Raw genomic sequence first — 26908 nt, forward strand, 5'->3', positions numbered from 1 at the left:
TCTTCCCCAGGGCAAACCACACGCCGGCCCGCAGCCCAGGGCGCCGGGTACACCGCACAGCCCCGAGGCCTCACCAAGCGCCACTTCCTCCCCGAAACCTCTGGTCTCTGCGGCAGCCCCTGCACCTGGTGCTCAAGCATCTGAGAGCAACTCAGGTACCTGGTCCCCCTGACTCACCCCTCAGTGCCCTAGCAACCCCCGTAACCCCGTGCCCCTCGGGCCTCTCCTAATCTTCCTGTTTTGGTATTTGGCACAAAACAAGCTGTCTGGTTGGTGGGTGATGCTGGGAGCCCCATGGAGGGGCAGGCGGGTGCTGTCACAGCTGTGAGTCCGGGGAGATCAGACCCAAATGAGGAGCCGTCGAGAGAGGGGCCCTGACGCCTCAGACCTGCCAGTCTGTCCTTCCTGCTGGTCCAGCCCATCCCCCTGCTTATCGATGCGGGTGCAGACCTCCGCGTGAATGTCCCTTCCCCAGCAGGAGCACCGACTGCCCAGTGCCTGCCTGCTCGGTTGGTCTGTGCACCGTGGGCTCTGGCCCACACCTGCTGAAGGTATGCTCCTCGGCCCCTTTCTGCCCCGTCATCCCCGCCCCCGGGGTTCTCCCCCCACAAGCGCAAAGTATCCCATTTCTCCTACTCCATCCCATCTGCTCTTAGGAAATGACCCACTGTTGGTTTGTAGGAGAGCAGAATCTGCCACCCCAAAATACACCTGTTTGGCCTAAGGATTCTTTTAAGCTGGTTATTTTTAAGAAAGCACAGGCACAGAAGAAGCTCTGAAAACCAAGTAGAAGTTACCCTTTGTAAAAGACACTTATATTTGTAAGAGTGTCTCCCCTGTCGTACCAAGAAGAGGGGTAATGACTCAATCTGTAGAAACTCTAGTCAATGCAGAAGGCAAGGACTTAAATCTGCAGAGCTACCTTACCCTTGTTTACTGTGCTTTTCCCGCTCGCCTCTCATCTCGAGCTCCCCCACTCCTAACATCTTCTGTTGTCTTCAGCTGAGGAAAGCATTTAAGGTGATGGTTTTGCCCATTTTGGCGAGTTACTCAGTTTTCCTGGGTCTCTCCCACGTATACACGTTATTGAGCTTTTGTTTGTTTTTCTCCTGTTAATCTGTCTCTTGTCAATTTTGTGACTAGGCCAGCCAAAGAAGCCAGAAGGGAAGAAGGGACATGTCCCCTCCCCTACAGTCTTTTACGTCTTAATATGAAGGTCCTGATGCATTTCCCACTCACAAGAGTATGTGCCGTTTGAGACTCACCCAGCTGTGACTGTGGAGGGCCAGGTGTGCCCCTGTTAGGGGTTATCAATTAGTGCAGCCATGTAGGGAAGAATGATTCAGAGACTTTCCAGAAGGTTCTAAGGGTCTGCACCCCAGGGTGTGATCCAGTAAAAGCAGCCCAGTTCTGTCAGCGGGTTTTGCTTCGTGACATGAGACTGACACTGACCTTTGGTCCTTCTGGCCTGACGTGTCCTTCTGCCCGGTCAGGCACGGCAGGGGTCCTGGCTGGTGGCTGGGGTCGATAGGGATGCTCTACCTGGTCCCAACAGAAGCAGAAAGAGAGGGTGTGTGAAGAGCAGAACAATCTGAGCCCTTCTCTCTGAGCCCCAGCGAGGCACGTCCTTCCCGCGGTGCCTGAAAAGACTCACCTCTGGTTGGCTTACCTCGCTCACCAAGGGTGACGCCAGGGAGGCCGGCGGAGTCTCGTGCCGCGGCCAGCTGCCTTCCCAGGGGGCCCTGGAGCATCGAAGGCTCCCCGAGCACTCTCCCCTCTGCAGAAATTGAATCAGTGAACCGCACTAGGCTCCACACTTTTCTTCCCTTCACCCACCCCTGCTGAAAAAAAAAGAAAGCGAAAAAAAACCACCCAGGGTATCAGCCAAGGTGATCTCCCTGCCACAGGACCAGCTCGCTCAGACACATGGCCTCCCACGCAGGCCTGTCTCCCACGCCTCCCAAGAAGGAGGGAGTGGGGGGATGTTGCTCTAGGAACCGGTTTCCCTTCTGTTCCATTTCTGTGCCCCCCACAGGCAGGGATTTAGGCCAGAGATGTTACTCCCAAGCCACCAGTCAGGAACTTCAAAAGCAGCCAGCATTCTCTCCCCCCTCTCCCCTCCCCCCATGAGGGGGTGATGAGCCAAGTAAAGCAAGAGGTGCCGTCTGGGGACCCTGCCAAGCTCAGGCTGGGGGTCGGGAAGCGAGGGGAGACTCGGCCTGGCTCGGGATTCCCTGGGTTTGAGATCCAGGCAAGGTGCTCTAACGGAGCCCGAAAGCCCACGTGCAGCTCTGATGGGCCGCACTCCCAAGGGCTGCACTTGGCGGTGGCTGGACGGCAGGTGAAACCAGCGTGTTCCCCAGCCACCCCTTCTCCCCGCGCCCCCCTCGTTTCCCTACCACACAGCTGGCGAGTCAATGAGGCATCAGACCCACCCCAGATCAGGGCTGTAACGCTGCCAAGTTGCCGCCCCAGGGATATGAGCGTGAGCTTCTTTCTGAGCGTTCTCTGCACGCGAAAGGAAGGTGCTTCAGTCAGCAGCCGGCTCTCCAGCCCGGCCTTGGACCCCAGCCCCACCCCTGAGCTCTGTGTCTGGCGAGACATCCCTCACGCCTCGGTTCCCCGCCACCCCTCCCCTGTCTAGAATTTGGGTCAACACGCCCCCCTAACTGACCTCCCACTGATGAAGGCCATGGGACCCCATTTTTCCCTTGTGTAGATTGGTCCCTAAAAGATGTCCCCCAAAGCTCCAGATCGGTTGGAGAGAAGTTTGGTAAAGAAGCCCTGTCTTACCTGCACCTTTTACCATAAACTTCCCTCCCACGGCCCAGAAGGAAGAACTAATGCGGTTTCCAGAGGTGCCTGACTTACACACAGATGGCACACCCCAGGAGAACCTTCCTTCGTGTCCTCAAGACATTTAGGGCTCTCCCACTAAAAGGGCAGACTAGGAGGCCTACGAAGGGCAACAAACTGTGGAATACCCTCACCCCACACTGTTCACTCATGGGTCGTTCAACAAGTGTTTACTGAGCGCCAGCTTCGAGACAGGAACACATACGTACCTGTGTGTGCTGGGAGGGGAAACTTTTCCTCTGCCCTCCTGGGTTTAGTGGCTGCAGTTGTGTCAATTAGTTGGACAAAAGACCAACGAACAGGATGAACAAACAGGAGAAAGGCGCACACATTTTATCTGATGTTAACATTTTTACTCTGACTTGGCCCGGGAGGCTTCACAGAAAAGAAGTGAGGAACCAAAGTGGAAAGGAATGAGTTTATACAGCATTTTAACAAAGAGCGGTAGGGCTTCGCTGGTGGCGCAGTGGTTGAGAATCCGCCTGCCAACGCCGGGGACATGGGTTCGATCCCTGGTCCAGGAAGACCCCACATGCCGCAGAGCAACTAAGCCCGTGTGCCACAACTACTGAGCCCACGAGCCACAACTACTGAGCCCACATGCCACAACTAGTGAAGCCCATGCACCTAGAGCCCATGCTCTGCAGCAAGAGAAGCCACCGCAATGAGAAGCCCACAGTGAAGAGTAGCCCTTGCTTGCCGCAACTAGAGAAAGCCCGCACGCAGCAACGAAGACCCAACGCAGCCAAAAATAAATAAATAAATAATTTGTTTAAAAAAAACAAAACAAAGAGCCGTAAGTGGTGGAAACTAACAAGACAGAGGAAAGCAGGGAGGGGGTGTGGGGATGCCGTAATAGATGGGGAAAGGAGTAGAAGATTGAGGGCTGTCTAGTAAGGTTTTTATCATGCACCTTCCTCTCTGTTGGCTCTGGACTAAGAGTCTAGAGTCCTCTCAGATGATTAAGAGTTGCTGTCTTCCTGGTAAGGAGGGCAAAATGCCTTTACAAATGGAAATTTCTATCCTGCTTTTAGCCAAATAGGAAGAAGGCAGAGATATTTTTCCCTTCTCTTTCTGCTATTTTTCTTAGTTGCCTTCAGCTCAAAATAATCCTTATGCCAAAGTGGCACATGTGGGTGGCATATTCTGGTCCCCTTCGTGTGTACACATGACTGGAAAGTACATGGTGGGCTCTCCTTGTGTTCATAGAAACACATCGCGCAGTCCCCTAGCACGTGCTTGGCCTGGAACCTAGCGGATCCCTTACAAAGTTACCATCTCTCCTGCCCTTTTATGATCTTGTCCAGTGTAAGTAGCAGCCCTCACTGGCCGCCATCCTGTGCTTACCACCTGTACCGTGCACGGGATTTCACGCTCTCAGGGGCTGTTCTCCAGTCATTTCTTGGGCAGGGGTGTTTCATTTCAACCAGCTGTTGAGTTCCTCAGCGGTAGGAAGTGCAGCGGCTCTTTTTTCTACAGGGGCTGCTACAGCGGAAGGTGTGGGAGACATCGCCTAGTCCCTGGGAGGCCAGGATTCCGGAGGCCTGTGAAGCTGGGTGGGAGAACAATTACCTCTTTATTTTCACTAGGCTCTAACTGCAACCTGTCAGCCTAGTCCCTGGCAGCCGGTCACAGTGCAGTGAAGTGTACCTGTGACTCTGTCACTGACGGAAATCATGACTCTCTTCACAGCCCATTACAGGTGATTCAAGTACCTTGAAATGTGTTTGCTCATCACTGCTTTGAGATGACAGTTGTTATTACTTAATAATCATGTGGAAGGAACATCATATTAGAAATCTGGTTTTTAACATTTGGATAACTGTATTTTAACATGAGTTGTTTTTTGTCATCTTATGTATTTTACTTCATACATTTTAAACCATCACCCTGAGGAAGGTCCTTAGATTCACCTGAAGGATCCACGGCACAAGAAAAGGTAGAGAACCCTTGATCTAGTCTGACATTTTTGTCTTCCAAGTGGAGAAACTGACACATGAGGTTTTTTTTTTTTTTCCCAAAGCCTCCTGGCTTTCTCCAGCAAGATGGGACCAGAACCCCTGGCTCCTGGTTCCTTTTCAGGGCTCCCCTCACAATGCAGAGCCCTTTAATCCCTACACCCACCTCCTCTCAGTCCCAAACACATGATGACTCAGCAAATATTGTCCCCCAAAGGCTAGGATTTGGACCTATGGTACGACTCCCTGACCCACTTACTGTCCTGATTCCTTCTCAAGGTGGCTTGACAACTTCCTTCCTTGTAATCTATAATATTTGTCATCTTCCACCTGGCCCAGAAAATCAATAGCAATGACAGTAATAGTAGTGGCACCCTTGATTGAGGACTTACTCTCTGTCACTCTTAACTATTATATATTTATTTATACCTCAGTTCATCGACAAAGAAGCACTATTAGTCCCATTTTACAGATGAGGAAAATGAGGCTCAGAGAAGTTAAGTGATTTGTCTAAGGCCACACAGCCAATTGCATCAAAGATCTAGGTGCTTCTTCTGATAGGTTCAATTTCAAGGAGGTTGCAGGCGGGGCTGGAAATTAAGGAGGTGGCCAAGGGATAGTGTCACACAGATCTGAAGGACACAAAGGACTCGGTGCTGCTGTTTCTGGGGCGGGTGGAGCCACTGCAGCTGTGGCTGGTGATGTCTGAGCTTGGCGACCACCCTGGGTGTTACCCTTAAAGCAGCTTCACAGGGCATTGATTCCTGATGTGATCTGTGCCTGCCCAAGGGAAGCAGGGGTGTGCCCCTATCTCATCTCTGTGGTTTGCTCGTCTCTGTTCCATGAGCATCTTCAGCCCCAAGCATAAGCAGAGAGGTACCACGTGGCTTAGTTCCGGGTACAGCCACTGCTGGGGGAGGGGAGTGGAGGTCTGTACAACTAATGCCTTTTATCCTTTTTTTTTTTTTTTTTTTAATGATGGAGGAGGAGAAGGATTGGGAGTGGTTACAGATGTATTTGTTTCTTCCTCCTTTTTAAAATCCATCTAATCCTTGATAGACTTCTAGACACGTGAATAACCTATTTATTCCCTCATGTGGAGTGAACGTCTACATTATGCTGAACTTCCAGAACCAGCTAGAGATAAAACAGCGACAGAGTCCTTCCTTCTGGTGAAATGGACAGATGAGCAGGCAGGCGACCTCTATGGAGAGACAGACGCAGCTGAGAGGGTGAGTTCAGGGCACTAAGGGACCACCCGAGGGGATGCTTGTCCTGGTCCTGAGTAGTCAGGGAGGTTTCCCAGAGATGAATGATGAGGATGTGGAAGAAAACTTTCCTCTACCTTTCTAGGTTCTTCTGGCTGGTCTAAGAATTAAATTGACATGAGACAGATTAACAGGAGAAAATCACATTTAGTTTCGTATATACAGGAGCCCCACATACAGGAGAAGGTCAGAGACCCACACATACATGAGATGGTCAGAGACAGAAAGGTAAGATGAGGTCCATACGCCATCCTGAGCTGAGGAATGCGATCAGGACCTGGAGTTTCCAAGGACGCGAGGGTCATTCATGTGGGGATAAGAAGAAGAGCAGATGTTGGGTAATTAGATGTGCTTTCCCTGACATACAGATGGGGCCACTTTGGTAAAAGGTAACTCTGGTAACAACTCTTTTTCTGGGAAAAATCCACAAATGAAATTCTTCTAAGTAGTTAGGGGAGGGGCAGTAATTTCTCTAGAACCCGCAGGGTATCAATTGCCTTTAGCTCAAAATAATCCTCATGCAAAAGTGACACATTTGGGGGGGGATGGTTCATTCTGAACTCCTACAAAATGTACCCATGTACTAGCAACTAGATAAAAAGCCCAGAACAGTCTCTACACCCCAGCAGCCCCATCCAGTCACTACCTCCCAGGGTTACTATGTTAGTAATGATACTAGATTATTTTTGCCTGGTTTTGAACTTGATATAAATGGAATCACATGGTATGTGTTCTTCCAGCTCTGGCTTCTTTTGCTCAACAGTGTTTTGGTGCAACTCATCCATACTGTTAATAGCTGTAGTTCATTCACTCCCATTGCTGTCTTTATTCCTTTGCTGGGATAGATCAGTACTTATTTATTCATTTTCCTGCTGATGAACATCTGAGTTGTATCCAGCTGAGGCTGTTACAAATAGTGCTGCTACAGACATTCCTGAGCACATCTTTGGGTGAATACATGCACTCATTTCCTTTGGGATATGCCCAGGGCAGAATTGCTGGGCCACAGAGTATGCATGGGTGCAGTTTTAGTTGATGCCATACTTAGTTGATATTTAAAAGAGAAAAAGAGAGCAAGGGAGAAAACATTTTTAATTATCTGAAAAAAATTTAAGCTTAATGAACCTTTTATCAAAGAGGCACTTTTCCTCTGTGATTGCACAATTAGATTTTAAAAATAATAATTGGAGGAGAACTCAGGGATTGTGTAGTCCAATATTTTTCAGCCATTGTAAAATTCACGATGGGTTTTTCGATTCTTTTATTATGGTAAATATACATAACATAAAATTTACTATTTTAACCATTTATAGTAGGTTTTGAAATTATTTTAGTTGGTCATGATCAAAATTTTTTTTAAAAATGGAACAGAATATTAAAAAAAATGCGTCACAATAAACATAAATACTATTGAATATTTCATGGGACTTTTGTTATGGGGGTGTGTGCTCTGGGTCAAAAAAGCTTGTAAAACACGGGTGTAGTCCAACTTTTTAAATTTACAGAGTGGAAGGTACACTCAGAGATGTAAGTGATGTTTCTAAACACAGCTTGAACTAGACCATGACATTCTGGCTTCCAATTCAGTGTACTTTCCAACTTCCATCTCACCACCTGAGATCACTGCCGCTGATCTTGTCAAAGTTACAGGCTAGATGGGGCTGTGTGTTTGTGGCCCCGTACTTTACCCACGAGAAAGGATCTCAAGTCCCCTGCCCCTTGAGTTGGTCCCCAGGAGGCTGCCAGAGCCAGGACCCAACAACCAGCACCTTCTGAACCATTAAAACTCGGGGCACCCATTTGACCCTGTCTACTTTAGGGTCAACCAGGAATAGTACAAACCTAGAAACTTAAAAAGAAGAGTGGGGAAAGGACCTGTGGTTTGACATTTTTCAGAATTTTTTTTCTCTGTGTGTGTGTTTCAAGGACACTTTTCAAGTGCAGAGATCTGGAGAGGAAGCGCTATAAATAGAAGGGGCCTCGCGGTTTGGGGGGGAGGGGAAGGGAGGGCTGGGGAGGAGGAAGTGCGTCCCCAAATCTAGGGCCCTGGCAGGGCTTTTCGGGGGGCCCTTCCTCACCATCAAAACCAGGGCTGGCGCCAAGTGCGCTGGCCTGGGTCCCCACGTTCCAGCTCCAGCCAATCCCCACCACCACGTCCACCAAGACAGCCCCTGGGAGGAAAGGGATCCATCTCACCTTGGACATAAGTTCCCGGGGCCACTCGGCTCAAAAGGGCTCCCACGTCGTTCGCCCCTCACCCATCAGCGGTGTCATAACATCACTTGGGTGTGTCTCACCCTAGTCAAACCTCAGCAGTGCCTTCCCAAGATCTTAGAATAAACCCCGCCCCCATCCCACCGACAGCAGATTCATCATTTTTGACCAGGTAGACGAAGCAGGAGGAAAGAGGGTTGAGAGCAGGTGACGTGAGGCTGTATTTGCACGGCATCCCGTTTTTCCGGGGAGTGTATCTCTCCTCGGGGGCCTGGCTTCGGTGGGAAGAGGCGGAAAGGCCGTGGAGATTGTTGGGGGAGGGGCTAGATTCCCCCCTCCCCCCCAATCACTGACCACCTTTCACTCCTCCCAGGTGCACCTCCTCACCCAGAGCCTTCTCTCTGCTCCTCACCTGGAGCTCCTCTCAGCCTTCAAGCCTCCACCTCAGTATCACCTTGTTTGGCCAAGTGCTCTTCAAGGACCCTCTAAATTAGAACCTCTTGTTGCCCAATGGGCCCTTCCTTCCAACCCTTATGTGTGTGTCAGCATTTGATTTGTGTGATTATTAGGTTAATATCTCCTCCAACAAACTGTGAACTCTGAAGACAGGTCCAGGTTGGCTTTGCTCACTGCTGTATGCCCACCTCCTAGCTCAGTGTCTGCACAGGAGATGGTGCCCAATACAATACAGGTGGGAAGAGGGAGGGGGGAGGGAGGGGAGAAGGTAGGAGACATGGAAGGGGAAGGGGAAGGAGGAAGGAGAGGAGAGCAGAGGGGATGCCGGGAGACGATGGATGGGAGGGGAGGAGACGGGGATGGGAGGGGGAGGGGGAGGGGAGGGGGGAGGGGGGAGGGGAAGGGGGGCCAGTTATCAGCAAGAACTGAGCGGCTGTCTACCTCTGTCACTCCCTGAAAATGGGTTTACAGTTTCCCCTGTTCTAACCAGTCGGCGCGGGAGCCAGTGAGTGGTGTGCCCTCAGGTTCCCGCTGCCCTCGGAGAACAAGCCTCACGGGCTTCACAGGGGCACCTGACACTCCGCCAGAGGCCAGTCGGGCAGCTGTGCGGACCTGGTGGTGATGCAGAGCCCACCACCCTCGGCGGGAGCCCTGTCAAAGGTTAGAGGTTAGGAGAGGACCTTCGCCAAGGTGACTGGGAACTGAGGGAGACCCCAGGGCGCAGTGTAAAAAGGTGGGTGGGTCCAGTTGGCCTAGGGCTTTGGTTTGGCTGAGAGGGGTGTGTGGTTTGGGAGCCAGGGCTGAGCTGTTTGAGCTGCTGAACTGCACCCTCCCCCCAAGCAGCCGTGGAACCCCAGCTGTCTCACATTCTCCAAGAACATCCATTTGAAAGAGGGCTTAATTCTACTCAGTCTGGTGCACTCTACGGAAGTATGATCTGTATACCATAGAAGTGCGATTCAGTGGTATTTAGTAAATTTAGAGTTGGGCAACCATCACCACAATCCAGTTCTGAAACATCCCTATTACACCTGTAAAAAATTAATGAGCAGAAACATCGATTAAATAGTCAGGAGGGGGAGCTGTCATGTCCTGTGGCCATAGCAGAGCCCGACAGGAAGGAAAGAGACTCCTCTTCTTTCCTGGCAGGGACAGCCAATGAAAAGCCATGGGCTCTCTTTACTACAGCAGCCCTCCAAACTTCCTTTTCCCCTCCATAAAAGAGTTCTCCTTCCCTTGCTGTGTGGAGACTTGCACGTGGCTCGCCATGGCTGCAGATGCCGAATTGTAATTCTCTGCTGATCCCAAATAAACCCACCTTTGCTGGAGAAATATCTGGCAGTTGATTTGTTTCAAATCAACACCTTCAAAAGATCCCTTGTGTCTATTTATAGTCACCCCCTCCCATTACAGCCCAGACCAGCCAACCTCTAATCTGCTCTCTCTCTGCATATATTTTTGCCTTTTCTGGATGCTTCATTTAAATGGAATCATCCAATATATGGCCTTTGGCATCTGGCTCCTTTCACTGAGCATAATGGTTTTGAGGTTCATGTTGTGGCATGCATGTATCAGCAGTTAGTTTCTTTTTGTTGCTGAATAGTCTTCCTGGGTCTTGGTTTCTTACTAATGAAGGGGGAAGATATTTTCAGTCATATGGAAACCATGCCTTCCTCCAAGGACCCAAATGAATGAGAGGTTGGTCCGGGTGAGGCTTCTGTGCCTAGGAGACAGAGAGGATGTCCCATCATGGTGATGGAGACGCAGAAAGATTCACTGGATGGAAAAAGTTAAAACACATCTCAATGGGATAGAGTGATGAGCAGAAACCAGTTAGGTCAAATGTCAAAAAAGCCTCTCCTTTGCTTTCAAATATCACTTGCATAAGTGAGAAGCGCCAGACTAGATAACACCTTGAGGGCTGTAACAGGAGAACAGAGGAGCCCTGAATTCAGAGAGATGGGCTACGCATCAGCATGGCCCAAGGTCAGGGCCACCCCCGACCAAAGAAATGGGAATCCCCTGGTGCAGATTAGGATCAGGAGCTTTTCTGTCCTCACACGTGATTCCAATGTACAGCCAAGGTCAAAGTCAAGGATGACTGTGCTAAAGGTTATGGGACACCCAAAGTAACCGACTGCTGTACCAGAAGGGAGGGTCTCAGGTGGAATCCTGGTCTTCCCCTAACAGCCCCACGCAGGCCTCCTCATCTGGAAGGCCAGCAGGAGGCCTTGTAACTATTGTCCTCACCTCCTCCACCGATGCCCTAATGCTGGCTCCACAGAGAGGACCTGGTAGGTGCATAGACAAGACCAGCTTGTCACAGGACTGAGAAAACTGGTTCTTCCTACTTTATTAAAGAAAAAAAAAAAATCCCAAGTATTACCTGAATACATTCTCATAGAAAATTCATAAAGGACAGTTGCCCTAGGACAAATCACAACAGTCTGATATGCATACTTGTAGACACTTTTCCATGCATTCACCTCTCTAGGTAATATACAACTGCATAGCTTTTATTTTGTCTATAAACAAATGAGATTATGCTCGAGGAATTACGTGAACATGCTTCTCAATATATCACCAAGATCGTTGCATGTCAGAATGCACAGCTCTGATTCGTCTCTGAAACAGCTGCAAAATGGGAGGTGACCTTCCTCACTGAACCGTGGGTTTTATCCTACATCGCTCTCAACATTGCTCACTTGTGCAAATGTCATTTCTGTGAGCCTCCCTGTACATATATACCCATGCACATGTCTACATTTTTTGTTACTAGGATAGATTCTTAGAAGTGGAATGTCTGGGAGTTCTGGGCTGTGCATTCAGCTTTGTTCATTTATTTGCCTGTAGAGCTATAGTGACTGTAACAGGAGAGTCAGTGGTTTCATTCTTGGTTAATTATGGATTCTGTTGCTCTTGTGAGTAGGTTCCCTTTCCCCTTACCTTTTCTAATTAGTTAGAGTTAGTGATTAAGAAAACCGTAGATTTTTAATTGTGGTAAAATACACATAACATAAAATTGACCTTTTTAACCCTTTTTAAGTAAATGGTTCTGTGGCATTAAGTACATTCACGTTGTTGGGCAACCATCATCACCATCCAGCTCCAGAATTTTCTCATCTTCCCAAACAGAAGCTCTATACCCATTAGACACTTACACCCCAGTTCCCCCTACTTCCAGCCCTCAGCAACCACTGTTCTACTTTTTATCTTTATGAATTTGATCTAGGAACCTCACACAATATTTGTCCTTTTGTGTTTGGCTTCTCTCACTTAACATGATGTCTCCAGGTTTCGTCCACAATGTAGCACTCCACTGCTTTTTATGGCTGAATAATAGTCCATTGTACATATATGTCACATTTGTTTTATCCAGTCATCTGTCAATGGACACTTGGGTTGTTTCACCCTTTTGGCTATTGTGAATACTGCTGCTGTGAAGAGTAGGAACACCCAGTGTACAAACATCTGTTTGAGTCTCTGCTTTCACTTCTTTGGATATATATCCAGAATTTGAATTTAAACTCCTTGTTTAATTTTTTGAGGAATCATCACACCATTTTCCACAGTGTCTGTACCATTTTACAGTCCCACCAGCAATGCACAGGGAGCCAATTTCTCCACATCCTCACCAATACTTGTTATATTCTATTGTTTTTTAAAAATATCCACACTAATGGATGTGAAAGCCATTGATCTGTGTATGTTGGTCTTGTGTCCAACCACCTCCCCAAATTCTCCCATTAGTTTTTCATTCGGGGTCTTGGATTCTCTAGGTAGTTCATCACATCACCTGCAATAGTGACAATATTTTTCTTCTCATTTTAGATTCAGGCCCCTTTGTCTTATTTTCCGACATTGTCAAGGATCCACATTACAAGGTTGAAGAGAAGCAGTGATGGCAGGTACCCCTTCTTTCTAGTGTTTCACCATTACATGTCATGATTTGTGTAAGCTTCTGGTAGACCCTGGTTAGGGTTAGGAATGTGGCCTCTGTGCCTGCATTGCTAAGAGTTTATCAACAATATCCAGCTTGTCAAATGTTTTGGGGGTGTCTACTGAAATAACTATGCCTCAATTCAGTGAATTACACGGATAGGTTCCCTAATAATAACCCATTCCTGATAAACCTACTTGTCATGAAGTATTTGTGTTTAATGTAGAGACTGAGATATAGTAGATCATCCCAAATGAACAGGAGGCCAATGGCTAATGAAACAGAAGAGATAGTGATGGATACGGATCGTATCCTTGTTCCAAGAAGGGCACATCAGTGGGGGAAAATCCCAAAGGAGCAAGATTCTTCAAAGAACCTTTGACCCTGTTCTAATAAGATGGAGAAAATTGTATTCAAGTTAATATCGAGGAGAGTTCTAGGTGCGTTTGGAAGAAACATTTTGATAAACAGTTTGCAATTGTTGAAATGTCTACCCAAGAAGAGCCTCATGTTGGGCTGAGAACCTGAGCTGCTGGGATGGGCAGGGGTCGGGCAGAGCTGACTTGTCTCTGGCATGAAAAGGAGAGGAAGAAAAGGTAGAAGGGGGAAGCCAAAGAGACTGGGCAGTGCTGGGGAGAAAGGAGAAAAAGAAAAGGAAGCAAACCCTGGTATTGGGACGGCCAAGGAGGGCCACTGGGGAGAAGGGATTGTCTACTGGGCTCTATAGGTTGTTTGGTGTAATTACCTGCGACTGATGCTTTTGCACATCTGGGGCCCAGTGGGGGAGCAGGAAAGGGGCCAACTTCTGTCTGCAGCTGGAGGGTGCCATGCCGGTGGAGCATAGGAGCTGAGGGCATCTGACTTCTAGATCAACCCAAGGCTTGGGAGGTGACAGAACCTTGTACCCGAGCTGGCTTGCGGGTTACAAGGGGAAAGGGCTAAGTACGACTTGGGGGATGAAACTTCTGGTCTGGAGGATCTTAATCACATGTATGTGGATCCTTCAAAGGATCTATGACTAGAACTCAGAGGGTTCATGAACTTAAATAGGGAAAATTTACATCTTTATTTTCCCTAACCTCTCACTGAAATTGAGCATTGCCTTCTATTATGAACACAGGCAACGATCCCTAAGTTGTAGCCGTGCCGAGAGAAATAACAGATTTTCACACCACACTTTAGTTGTTGCCAATATCTCAAAATATTTTTTATACTCGTTGCTGCTTTGAAATCACGTGGTCATAGACCCACCATCTGGGCATCAGAAAGAGTATGATGGTGCTGGACCCTAAGGACCAGACCGAAGGCAGGGTGGAGGTACTCCACCTGGTTTTCTGTTCTGTCATTTAATCCAGCACATTCTCTGGGCCGGACACTAGGGCAGGTACATAGACAGTAAAGCAGAGAGCCTGCCCGGTGGAACCCAGAGGCTGGGGGAGGCGTACAGCTCAACCAGACAAACAACTGCACCGCACGGTGACTCACGCTGCAGGAGCAGAGAAGCAGGGCTGCTGGGCTCAGACAAGGCTTCTTACGGGAAGTGACACTTGAACTGAGTTTTTCAGGATATATTAAGAAGTGCACACAGGACATAAAACTTTCCTCTGACCAGAAAAATCCCTCATCAAGCATGTGCGTGTCTCAGCTTAGAGTTCAGAAGAGCAAAAAGCAGAAATTTCCCCTGGCTGTGGGGCTGAAACAGGAAACCACCCAGAAACCCTCAGCAGAGGAGGCCAGGAGTCCCCACTTCCCTGGGACGGAGTAGACATTTCACAGGAAACACTTCTGGGTGCAGCCCGAATCTGTTCCCATCCCTCTGTGTTGGAATAAAGGCTCCATGAGCTCACGGGTTGTTGTCTGTTTCGCTGGTGAATGAATCACAAGCACCTGTGCCCGGCGCAGATCTGGCCCCTGCAGATTTCAGTTGAATGAGAGAATAAATCCAGCTGCAGCCTTCTAGAGCTGATGGGGGGCAGCCGGATAGGGCGGCCCTGACTGCCTCTCTGCGTGGCATTTGTGTCTCCAAATCACCATGGTGCCCTGCACTCTGGATGACCTGTAAGACCCCCTCCTCCCCACCCCCAAACTCCCGTGGATACAGAATTGCTTCAAGGCAGTGGGCAGGTGGAGCGCCCATCACCTGGGCTGCTCTGGTGCGAATGTCTCTGCCCTCTTCCGGGATGGCAAGGTGTTGTCGCAGAGATCTGCAGGGTCCTAGCGGGCATCTGAGCTGCCTGGATTAGGGATGCCTTTCCTCAGAGCATGGTCCGAGCTGGAAGTGTGAGTCCCAGTTAGTAGAAGCAGATGGCTGGGAGCATCCTCTCCGGGGCCTCCATCCTGAGCTCACAGTGGGTGGAGAAAGTCGCCTCCCCACGGGGCCTCCCATAGGCTGATCCCTGATCCATAAAGGATAAAGCAGAGCATTTCCATGGCATCTCTGTTCCTCCCAGCAATGTTATGGGCTGAACTGTGTCCCCCCGCCTCAAATTCATCTGTTGAAGCCCTAACCCCCAGCACCCCAGAATGTGACTGTATTTGGAGATAGGGTTTTTAAAGAGGTGATTAAGTTAAAATGAGGTCATATGGGTGGACCCTAATCTAATATGACTAGTGTCCTTATAGGAGATTAGAACACAGGCATACACAGAGGGAAGACCACATGAGGACACAGGGAGAAGACGTCCGTCTGCAAGCCAAGGAGAGAGACCTCAGAGGAAACCAACCCTGCTGACACCTTGATCTCAGACTTCTAGCCTCCAGATTTGTGAGGAAATAAATTTCTGTTGTTTAAACCCCCCAGTCTGTGGTACTTTGTTACGACAACCCTGGCTGACTCATACAAATGACCACACTCTTCTGTCACCGCAAAGGAGAAATAAACAGAAGTGCCTTCAAAAACTCATAGGTCAGAAAGGCCTCGGGACTCAGGGATGGGTTATTGGGTTATTTGGTGACCTTACTGTTTCTCTGTAAGAAAAACAGGGCTTCAGAGCGTGAATTTCCCAGAAGAACAAGCTGCTCTTTGCTGATGTCAGAAGACTCACGCTCAGCAGTAAGCTGATGTTTGCTCACGTAGATTTTACACACAGAGAAGGAGAACCACGGACCCTGAATCAGGTTAAAAGTCTGACATCTGCGGGGAGGTTAGTGCGTTTTAATGTTCAAAAAAATGTCTTATGCATGCCTTAGTCTTTTACCAGGTTTATTAGTAATGTGCCTGACTTTACAGCACAAAGAGAACAATAAAAGTAAGTCCAACTTGGAATTCCGTTTCATAAGGTACTTGGCAGCCAGTCTTTAAGCTTTAAGTGCATTTCACTGATTACCTGGCAATGCCTCCAAGGGCTTTGGTGACACGTGACCCTCCCATCTCTCGCTGCCCCTCCCCCATCTCCAGCTCAGTTTGCCTTCAATTGCCGGGCAGGTAACAGCCTCCAGCTGGGCTCTGCCTCCTGAGAAAGTCCAGGCAGTTTTGGTTGGTTTTGGTCTGTAAGTGACTGATGGGCACGCTCCTGCAGGAAACAAACCCACGCTGGGTTATGCCGCCTCCTGCTGTACCCTCTGCCCAAGGTGAGTGAACTCTCATGGGCCCGGACTTGCCAGGGTGGGAGGTGCAGGGTTTGCTGCTACCTGGTCCAGTTGCTTCACTTTCTGGGCTTCTGTTTCCTCCTTGTAAAGTGAGAAAAATAACAGCCCACCCAGCGGATTTTTGCAGGAGTTAAGGGAGTAACATATGAACGGACTGTGTCTGGGATCTCGTAAATACTAAGTGTCCATTCCCTTTTTTTCCCCATCCTGTCTCACCCAGCACCGTGCTGGGCACACGCTGAGGTTGGGATAAAGAGTGTTGATGAATTGATGTCCTGATCTCATCCACATCCCACCTGGCACTCACCTGTGTCCAGCTCAGATGGGATTGTCTTTGAAGAACGTGAACTTTAAAACTATTTTTCTGATAAAAGTAACTGATGCTCCTTGCATTCATCTTGGAATATGTACTCAAGCGTAAAGAAGAAAATAAATATTATAGCCAACCCTAACATACAGAGATAATCATTGGTTAATATTTTGCGGTCTTTCCTTCCAGTCTTTTTTCTATGCATATGTGTACCCAAGTCCCTTTTACTCAACTGCCTGAACGTTTGCCCCAAGCATCTTAGAGAAACCCTTCAGCACCTAAGGCCTCAAAGACAAGACCTTACTTATATAGCAGAGCTACGTTTGACAGCTCTTTCTCTCTCCATAGTTGATGTGCCTGCATACACCAGGGCCTGTCGCACACTTCTTACAGAAGTAAAATCACTCTCCTATCAAAAATGCAACAGAGAAAGCTGCCGGGATACTTCCAGCCTCACAGCTTGTGATGAGTGCCTTTTAAGTTAGGCAAATGATTTAGAGAAAAGAATTTCTCTGGGTTTCTTGACATCTTGTTCTGTGCTCTGTTATTTAGATGAAGAAACACAGTCATCTCGCTTTTAGTCTTGTTGAGAAGAAACTAGCTGCTGGGACCTCTGGCTGGGTCCTTTCCCCAGATCAAAGTTTCACAGGGGAAATCGGAGGGCAGGCTGTTGGTGCCCGGCACCCCTGCACCACTCACCTGTGCAGGTCAACCAGGGCACCCAGCCAGGAGGTGAAGTGGGCCTGCAAGGCTGGGCAAATTAATCTGATCCAAAGCATTTTTAGGAAAAAACAATGCAAAGAGCATTTTGCTGAGAGTAACACATTATGGAGAGCAGCAGGGCTGTCACGCGTCCTCCTGATTTGATACAGGGTCCACAATTTCACACTGGAAGTGTAAACAGAACCATAGCTGTGATTCTCACATAACTGAAGCTTGACTTGGTGGGTGACTTTTTTTTTTAATTGGAGTATAGTTGGTTTACAATATTGTGTTAGGTTCAGGTGGACAGCAAAGTGATTCATTATAGGTATATATATTTTTTCAGATTATTTTCCATTATAGGTTATTACAAGGTATTGAATAGAATTCCCTGTGCTATACAGTAAATCCTTGTTGCTTATCTGTTTTATGCATGGTAGTTTGTATCTGTTAATCCCATACTCCTAATTTGTCCCTCCCCCCTTCCTTTCCCCTTTGGTATCCATAAGTTTGCTTTTTATGTGTGTGTGAGTCTGTTTCTGTTTTGTATACAGATTAATTTGTATTATTTTTTAAAGATTCCACATATGAGTGATATGGTATAATATTTGTCTTTTTCTGTCTGACTTCATGAGGTACGATATTCTCTAGGTCCATCCATGTTGCTGCAAATGGCACTATTTCATTCTTTTTATAGCTAATATTCCATGGTGTGTGCATATATATGGCATCTTCTTAAGTCAATTTCTGTTGATGGGTACTTGGGTTTCTTCCATGTCTTGGCTACTGTAAATAGCACTGCTATGAACATTGGGTTGCATGTGTCTTTTCAAATTAGAGTTTTTATTTTTTCTGGATATATACCCAGGAGTGGGACTGCTGGATCATATGGTAGCTCTATTTTTAGTTTTTTAAGGACCCTCCATACTGTTTTCCATAGTGGCTGCACCAATTTACATTCTGCTGGTAACTTTTGATTCCTGAAATCTGTCCTTAGTAATTGTGACCCTCCACCTGTGTGCTGATGAGCCCAACTACCCTTCAGATATATTTATGTGTGTGCGTGTGATTTTGTGAGAGTGCGTGTGTGTGTGTATAAAGGGAAACACTCCAAGGTCACAAACCTGAGTTACACGTGGACCCCTTTAAATGAAAAGACTTCTTTGTGAACCAAAGAAAATTGAGACTTCTCTGAGAAACTGCGTTACAAGTAAAACCCTGTAAGCACAGGTGATCTCGGGCGTAATCACAGCCATCCACATATCACAAAGACCCCCCTGCATGGGGCTTCCCCAGATGGAGTCATTCAGTTGGTCCTATCCATTTTTTTTTTTTTAGATTATCACTGAAATGAAAACATAGCTAAATTTAATTCTTAAGGGGCATGTGCTCTCCTTCGTCAACTCCGCCAACTATTTTTAATAAACTCCTAGTCCGTGAAATACCGGTTTAGAATGTGGGTAAAGAAGAAAATGGTTGGTGTCACACTGCCCATTTGATCGTGCTCGTAAGACTGTTCCTGATTGGCTGATCCTTTAATCTCATATTTTAAAAAATTCCGTAAGGCTTTTCTTGGATTTCACTTGAATCCAAGTCTTGGAGGTACAGACTTGCCTTTGCCTTGGGGGGACTCTGCCTGAGCTGAGACAAAGGTTGTGTGCTGCAGGTAATTTGGTTGATGGGATGTGATCCCAGAAGGCAGCAGTGAAGGACGGGTGAAGGGAAATAAGAAGAGGGAAAACCATACAAGGCGGGCTTTCGAGTTGCCCACCAGAAGCCTCTGCAGAGGGTATAGGCTGATCTCAGAGTTGTCCACCTGCCCAGGGAGGACTGGGAGGGTGGCACCCCTTGCTTAGTTCATTATCTGGCCCCCCACTGGTTGAGGGGTCCCCTGGGGGCAGTAACCCATGCCCTCCCAGACTGTCTGCTGAGTGCCAGCCTCTGGAGATGCCCTGGGTGATCCATTCATTTCCTGCTGCTGCTGTAACAAAAGCACCACAAACTGGGTGCCTAACAGACATTTTTTCTCTCACACCTCTGGAGGCCAGAAGTCCACCATCAGTTTCGCTGGGCCAAAATCAAGGTGTCTTGGAGATTTGCTCCTTCTGGAGGCTCGAGGGAGAAATCTACTCCTTGCCTGCAGCTTCTGGTGGCCACGGCGTTCCTGGGCTCATGGTCGCATCTCTTCAACCTTTGCTTCCACCTTCACGTTGCCTTCTCCTCTGTGTGTCAAACCTCCCTCTGCCTCTTTCTTATAAGGACATGTGATGGCAATTAGGACCCACCTAGGTCATCCTCCTCATCTCAAGACCCTTAGTCACAACTGCAACGACTCTTTTCCCAAAGAAGGGGACATTTACAGGCTCCGGGGACTGCAACATGGAGAGATCTTTGGGGGCCGTTTTTCAGCCGACCACAGGTGAGAAGCAAGAGGCAAGCCTCGCTTGCTGCAGGTGAGACCCATCAGGGCCGAGCAGAGCTGCTCACCTTCCCTGGGGCTGGAAGCAGAGGTGAGGCCGACATCACCAGGGCAAAAGGCGTCTGATGGAACCAAGTGGACACCTCTGACCGACAGACCAGACCTGGCAGGATGACGGTGCAGGCAAGTCGCTGCAGGCCTGGGGAATTCTGCAATTATGTTTCAGTGCTGGTGAATGTTTTCCAGGTGTTGTGGCATCTGCTTGATTTATTTCTGCGGGAGAGCAGTTTCACATATCCCCGTCCAGGGATGCGTAATGAAGAGAACCTGGGATAACACCTCGGTCATCTTTTTCTACATGTGCTTGCTTTTCACTCATGTGGAACGTTACTGGAAAAATTGCAGTAGGTACCTACCTCGTATCCCTGCCCTCACGTGCTCCACCCTAGAGAACTTTATCTCCAAAAATCAAATCTGCCCACGCCCCACCCCAGTCAGGCCCTTCAGTGGTTCATGGTGCTGCACTGGGATGGCACTTTGCACCACAACCCCTGCTTTTTTTAGTCCCCTGCTTATGGGGAGGGGACATTTGAAGACACGAGAGACTGACAGAGATAGAGAGATACAGAGACAGAGAGAGACACAGAGGAGACTGACAGCATCGTAACTCACGGAGGTTGCACTGTTGAGAGTTGGTTACCGTGAGTCAGGGAAGGGTTTCCAGTGGGACGTCCACCCTGAGACGCCTGAAGCTCTAAAGACCTGTGGATTGGAAGCAGCTCTCCCAGGAGAGCACGGGGCCTTCCCACTGTGCTTATGTTCCTGCATAACTACTGGCTGAATGAATAGAATGAATGGATAAGCAAAAGTAAGTTAATATCAACACTTGTAATTTGAAAATCTTACCAAAATGCAGTCTGCTTGTTGCATAGGTCATGCACCCACAGAGTTGGAAATTCACAAGGTGCAGAAAGATGCATGCCCCCCACCCCCCCAGTTGCTGTAGAGGCAACCAGAGCTGTCTGCCCCATGTGTGTCCTTGCAGAATATTTTATGCATAGATGAGCCAAAATGTGCACACATCATTGCTTTTTCCATTTCACCGTATCTTGGAAATCATTCCATAGTAGTTTTTAAGGAACTCTCATTCTTTTGTCTTATGAAGTTGCCTAGCATCTCGTTGTGTAGATCTGTGCCAGAGGTTATTTAACGTGCTCTGTTAATGGACATTCCTATCATGTCCAATCTCTTGCAAGCAATGGAGCAGTTAATAACCTTTCACAAAAGTAATTTCACAAAAGTTGTTTCTTGCAAACATATCTGTAAGATAAAGAAGTGGAACTTCTGGGTCAAAAGGTAAGTGTGCTAACAGTGTTTATAAAATATTGCCAAACTGACCTCCACAAAGATTACACCAACTTACACTGGTATAAGATATTATACCAATATATGCTTTTTTTAATTAATTAATTAATTTATTTATTTATGGCTGTGTTGGGTCTTCATTTCTGTGCGAGGGCTTTCTCTAGTTGTGGCAAGCGGGGGCCACTCTTCATCGCGGTGTGCGGGCCTCTCGCTATCACAGCCTCTCTTGTTGTGGAGCACAGGCTCCAGACGCGCAGGCTCAGTAGTTGTGGCTCACGGGCCCAGTTGCTCCACGGCATGTGGGATCTTCCCAGACCAGGGCTCGAACCCGTGTCCCCTGCATTGGCAGGCAGATTCTCAACCACTGCGCCACCAGGGAAGCCCTATTCTTATATTATAAGAATGTCTCTCCCCCCACACTGTTACCAACGGAGCATATTATCCAATGTTTTGATCTGGGTCAATCTGAGAGATGAAAATGGCATTTCAATGTAACTTAATTTGAATGTTTCTTATAAGGGTGAGGTTGAACGTCTTAGTATATGTTTAAGAGGCTTTTGTATTTCCTATCTGTGTACAGTTAAGTCTTCTTTGACCATTTTTCTTGTTCTTTTTTCTTATTGGCTTGTAGAGCTCTTTATAGATTAGGAAAATTAAGACGTTGCACGGGATATGTCAATGATGAAATAGATATTGCAAATCATTTCAGCAGAAACTTTTTACTTAATTTTGTAAATAGTTCATTGTTAATCCACATGTAACTTGTGGTCAGCCCTCCGTTTCCAAGGTTCCGCTACATCCTTGGATTCAACCAACCACAGATCATGTAGTACTGTAGTATTTACTATTGAAAAATATCTACATACAAGTGGACACATGCAGTTCAAACCTTAGCTGTTCAAGGGTCAACTCTAATTGATCACACCAGGCAATTTTATTTCTGGGAATTCAATTAATACTTTTGATTATAATAAGTTTTTATCATTGGTAAGCTTTTCCAAACTTAATTTTTAGGCTAGTTGACTATTAAATCTTTTTGGGGTGTCTGACTTTCTTTCTTGAGGTTTTATTTTAGCTCATACCGTTTCCATGGTCTGACACGTGTCCTGATGATTCACATCTTGCGGCCATCCTAAACCCACATCAAGTCCCAAGTCCTCAGTAAAACTTGCCCAGCTGTCCCATCCATGTGACCTCTCCCAGTTCTCAGTCTCTGAGCCCATAAAGTATGAAATTCATCCCACAATGTTTCTCACTGCCCGATATTGCTTTCTGGTTGACCTACAGGTATAAGTCTTATCCCTTCTAGGAAGCTGGGACATCTTTCATGTTCTTCTCACCATTTAAGACTCTCCCGGGAACAAAGTATGAACATGATAAATACATAATAACTGGAAATAACTTTTAGAGATTCTTAACCTATGTTCCATGGATAGAATTCAGGGTGTCCTGAATTAGACTGATCTATTATATTATATCATATTAATTATATTACTGATGTCCTTATATGAAGAGAGAGATTCACACAGCCACAGAGGGAAAATGGTCATGTGAAGACAGAGGCAGATGTTGGAGTGACATTGCCATCAGTCAAGGAAAGGCTGGGGCCACCACAAGCTGGGAGAGGCGAAGAAGGATCCTCTCCTAGAGGCTTCAGAAGGAACATGGCCCTGCTGACACCTTGATTTTGGATGTTTAGCCATCAGAACTGTGAGACAAAAAATTTCTGTTGCTTAAGCCACCCAGTGTGTGGTACTTCATTATGGCAGCCCTAGGAAGTGAATACACACACTACCTAAAACTTTGTCACCAATAGAAATCACAGATATTTTCATGCAAGGTTATGTTTGCTAAAGATATCTCAAAATATTGCTTAAGCGCATCACTATTTTGAAATTACAGTAATTAAACCCAAAGCTGGATATTTTTATTTAATTGAGTAAGAAATAACTTATAAATTAATCTTAAGCTATTTTTATATTCTCACCACTATATTTCAATATAATTATTTTTAATTTAATTTCTTAATGGAATTATAGTTGATTTACTCAATATAATTATTTCCTTTGTTATTCTCTTTAGTTTGTTTTATGCATTTGAAAACATTATCCTGAGAAAGAGTTTGTAGGCATGAGCAGAATGCCAAAGGAGTCCATGGCCCAATGGTTCAGCCTCACCTGCAGTACTCAGCTGTGTCCAGCAGAAGACACTAGAGCACTTATGCAAAGCTGCACATACAATGCTGCCTGTTTTACTGTTATTTTCCCCCATCGGAGAAACAAAAATGTCCTTTAAATTCATATTATTTTTAGAATAGTAGTAATGTATGCACAGCGGTCAGAATATGGAAATACTTACAGGCCTGCTGTCCCATTTCTTTGTTGACTCGTAGAATTTCCATACCATTTTTTAAATGCTTAAATGAACAGTTAGTACTAAAGTTATTTTTAAACTGTATCTTATAGTTGGAGCTACTTTGAAATTTCTATGTCCTCTATGAAAGAATGCAATGAGCATAAAATGGAAATTAATATAAAGAATAACCTGACCACATTACAAATACAAATATATACAAAATACCAAATACTGTGATCCATAGTGATCACGGTATGGAAGGGCCGTCTAGGTCTTTGGCCAACCCAGCTAGAACATTATCTAAAGGCTTCCTAGTGTACGTAATGTAGTCATTTTTTTCTTGGCGAAAGAAACCCTTTCCAACTGTCTCTTCTCGGAGAGTCTGATCACCCTGATATTTGTTAAATTATCCCAGCAAACTGCATGCTGGGCTATTCAATTGCCTATTTTACAGAACAGTTTTTTTTTTAGAAGTTTTTTTTTTTAATTTATTTATTTATTTTATTTATTTTTGGCTGTGTTGGGTCTTCATTTCTGTGTGAGGGCTTTCTCTAGTTGCGGCGAGCGGGGGCCACTGTTCATCGCGGTGCGCGGACCTCTCACTATCGCGGCCTCTCCTGTTGTGGAGCACAGGCTCCAGACGCGCAGGCTCAGTAGTTGTGGCTCATGGGCCCAGGTGCTCCGCGGCATGTGGGATCTCCCCAGACCAGGGCTAGAACCCGTGTCCCCTGCATTGGCAGGCAGATTCTCAACCACTGCACCACCAGGGAAGCCCCCCAGAACAGTTTTGACAGGGAGGCCAGTTTGAAGGCAAGACCTGTTTGCCCTTCTCTTTCTCCCATCAGTAGTCTAACCCCCAACTCACGGCCCTTCACAGACAGCAAACTTCACAGACAGCAAACTTCACAGACAGCTTTCTGCCCAGTTTTCCTGGTGGAGCAGGATCAGAGAATGAGGGAAATGCAGTAACCAGTGGACCCCACCTATTTCTCCTTTTAACGTTGGTAAGGCCTCTCCTCTGTTGAACAAATTAACAACTGTCTCCTCAGTGTGCCAGACCCGTATCCTGAGTATCCCTGTGACCCAGGACATGGCAGAGAAATATCCCTCAAACCTAAAAACTCTACACATGGCAGGGCCACCTTCTCACACCGGATGGCAACCGTGTGGCATAATTTGGGGCTTAGACGGATATGACTTCAAATCTTAACTGCAAATCTTAAGTGATATTGGTCAAATTACTTATCTTTGAACGTACTCTCTGAATAATAGTTATCTCCAATGATACTTATCTCTGAATAGTATTTATCTCTGAACATGAGTTGTCTTCTCCATAAAATGGAGTAGCAATTGCTGTTTCCTGGGGTTGTGCATATTCAATTCAGTTTTGTTTGTAAAGTAGCAGATGCACAGAACATATTCAGTCAGTGTGAGCCCCCATCCCTTCCTGCTTCCCCAAAACACATGCTTTCCCCTTGGAGGGGCTGCACAAACCAACTTGAGTGTTACTTTATCATCCTAGAGAGACTTAGAAAGTGGAGGCTGTTAAAGATTAATTTCAGGAGAAGATAAACTCATGACTCTCATTCAAATATAAAAAAACGGACACGTGTCAAAGATACTATTTAGTTCCTCATTCAGTGAGGGAATCAGGCAGATTTTATAACTGTTTCAATGAAGAAGTCAAGAAGCACAAATATACATGGAGTAAAAGAAAAGTTGAAATGAATAGTAAAGGAAGCAAAGCTGTTTTTTTTCCACCAGCTGAGGAGGGTGAGTCAGCTGGACCTCTTCCAGTTAGGATGGAATTTACATGGCTACCAGTTATCTGCTGCCCTTCGAGTTGTCAGATAGCTCAGAATCAGAATCAGAAGTAAAAAATCAGAATCCGCTAAGACAGAGGGTATGTTAATAGACAATGCCTCGTTTTCCGTTAGAATACACTTATTTTTCCCCTACCGCTGAAGGTCTGTGCAGCAGTAATGGGCTCCGTTTTTATTTCGTACTTCCTAGAATTAGATCATACAGAAACTACCCTGCTATGGCCCAGGTTGTGAAATCACTAAAAATCAAGGTCCCGGATCCTGGAACAAAGAAGCTACGGGCTCCAGAGGCGAACAAAGCCGTTTGCTAAGAATCAGTGCGTTGCAACAAAGTCCCGGCAGCGCACAGCCCCTCAGGCCCCCAGAGCCCGTCTCCCGCGTCCGGGCTGCAGCCGGGGCAGGTGGGCTGCGCGCGGTATCGCCCTACGGGAAGCCGCAGCCCTTCGCCCGCTGGCAGGGAAGTTGACCTGTGTGGCCGGCTCCGAGTCAATTTCACGCCCAGCGGGCTGCTCAGGTAAGGCACTCCGCCCAGCAGAGCGCCGCCACTGGCTCCCAGTTTCTAGCTCCGGTGGTCTGCTTACTAATACAAAACCAATTCTTTCCACAACGTCTTCTCCAATTCTTGAGACTCACCAGAAGGCCACGCCACCTAATTTGGGACCCTCCCACTTCCATTCCTGAGCTCGGGAAAATGTTAGTCCTAAGGTGGCTGCTGAACGTTGCCAGTGGATGGGCATTTGGCCTGTGACTGTCATCGCCAGATCGTGCCTTGCTTATCACTCGGGGTTAGTAATTAAGTACGCAAGGGAAGTGATCCAGAACCATGGTTTTTATTGATTGAACCACCTGGCTTCTGTGTTGAATAGCAAGTGGATTCAGCTCCTGTTCCAGACTTTTTCTGCTCCAAATAGGTCCTTCCTTCGGACTACCTACTTAGCAGGGTAGGTGAGTGAGGCATTCGCTCCTACTGCAAAATTTAAGGGGCGCCAGCGTGCAAAAAATTCCATAATTCAGATAAATAATATTTCAATACAATTTTAGGAAACCAAAATCAATGCAAAAAATCCATGATGAACAAAATGTAAAAATTTTAAATAAAAAGAGGATCCAACTTTACATGCAGGACCCTGAGGGTGAGTCCTGGCCCTGCCACCTAGCCTAAATAAAAGCAAATCAGGCAAATAGCACCTTAATCTTTGCCCCGCTGGTGCTTAAGAGTCTAGGCTCTCAGAGGTAAATGTGCATTTTCTTTTTATTTTTTAACATCTTTATTGGAGTACAATTGCTTTACAATGGTGTGTTAGTTTCTGCTTTATAACAAAGTGAATCAGCTGTACATATACATATATCCCCATATCTCCTCCCTCTTGCGTCTCCCTCCCATCCTCCCTATCCCACCCCTAAATGAGCATTTTCAAAACAGTGTATGTACACTTAAGATTTGCCTTTCATTGAAAGTAAATTTTACACTAAAATAAAAAAACTAAACAGATATTGAACTCTGCTTAATTAAATACTTAAGGGAAAGTGTACTGATGTTTGCAATTTACTTTGTCCCCCCACAAAAAAATAAACAGAATAGGTTGTAGATGGGTCGAGGAAAGAAAAAAGGGATAGATATTGATAAAATATAATAAAATGTTAGTAGTATAAA

The 26908-nt window shown here is 46.7% G+C and overlaps 1 protein-coding gene across 1 annotated transcript; it reads left to right on the top strand.

The window, feature by feature from the left end:
- The first annotated feature begins 303 nt into the window (after positions 1 to 303).
- Positions 304 to 15543, top strand: LOC309616026 (uncharacterized protein). Its single transcript, XM_082366197.1, has 4 exons — positions 304 to 551; positions 5946 to 6046; positions 12584 to 12660; positions 15315 to 15543. Exons 1-4 carry the CDS (start codon positions 461 to 463, stop codon positions 15421 to 15423), a joined length of 378 nt encoding a protein of 125 aa, XP_082222323.1. The 5' UTR covers positions 304 to 460; the 3' UTR covers positions 15424 to 15543.
- The last annotated feature ends 11365 nt before the right edge of the window (positions 15544 to 26908 follow it).

Source organism: Balaenoptera borealis (genome assembly GCF_965194805.1).
Source record: "Balaenoptera borealis genome assembly, chromosome: 18".
NCBI lineage: Eukaryota > Metazoa > Chordata > Mammalia > Artiodactyla > Balaenopteridae > Balaenoptera > Balaenoptera borealis.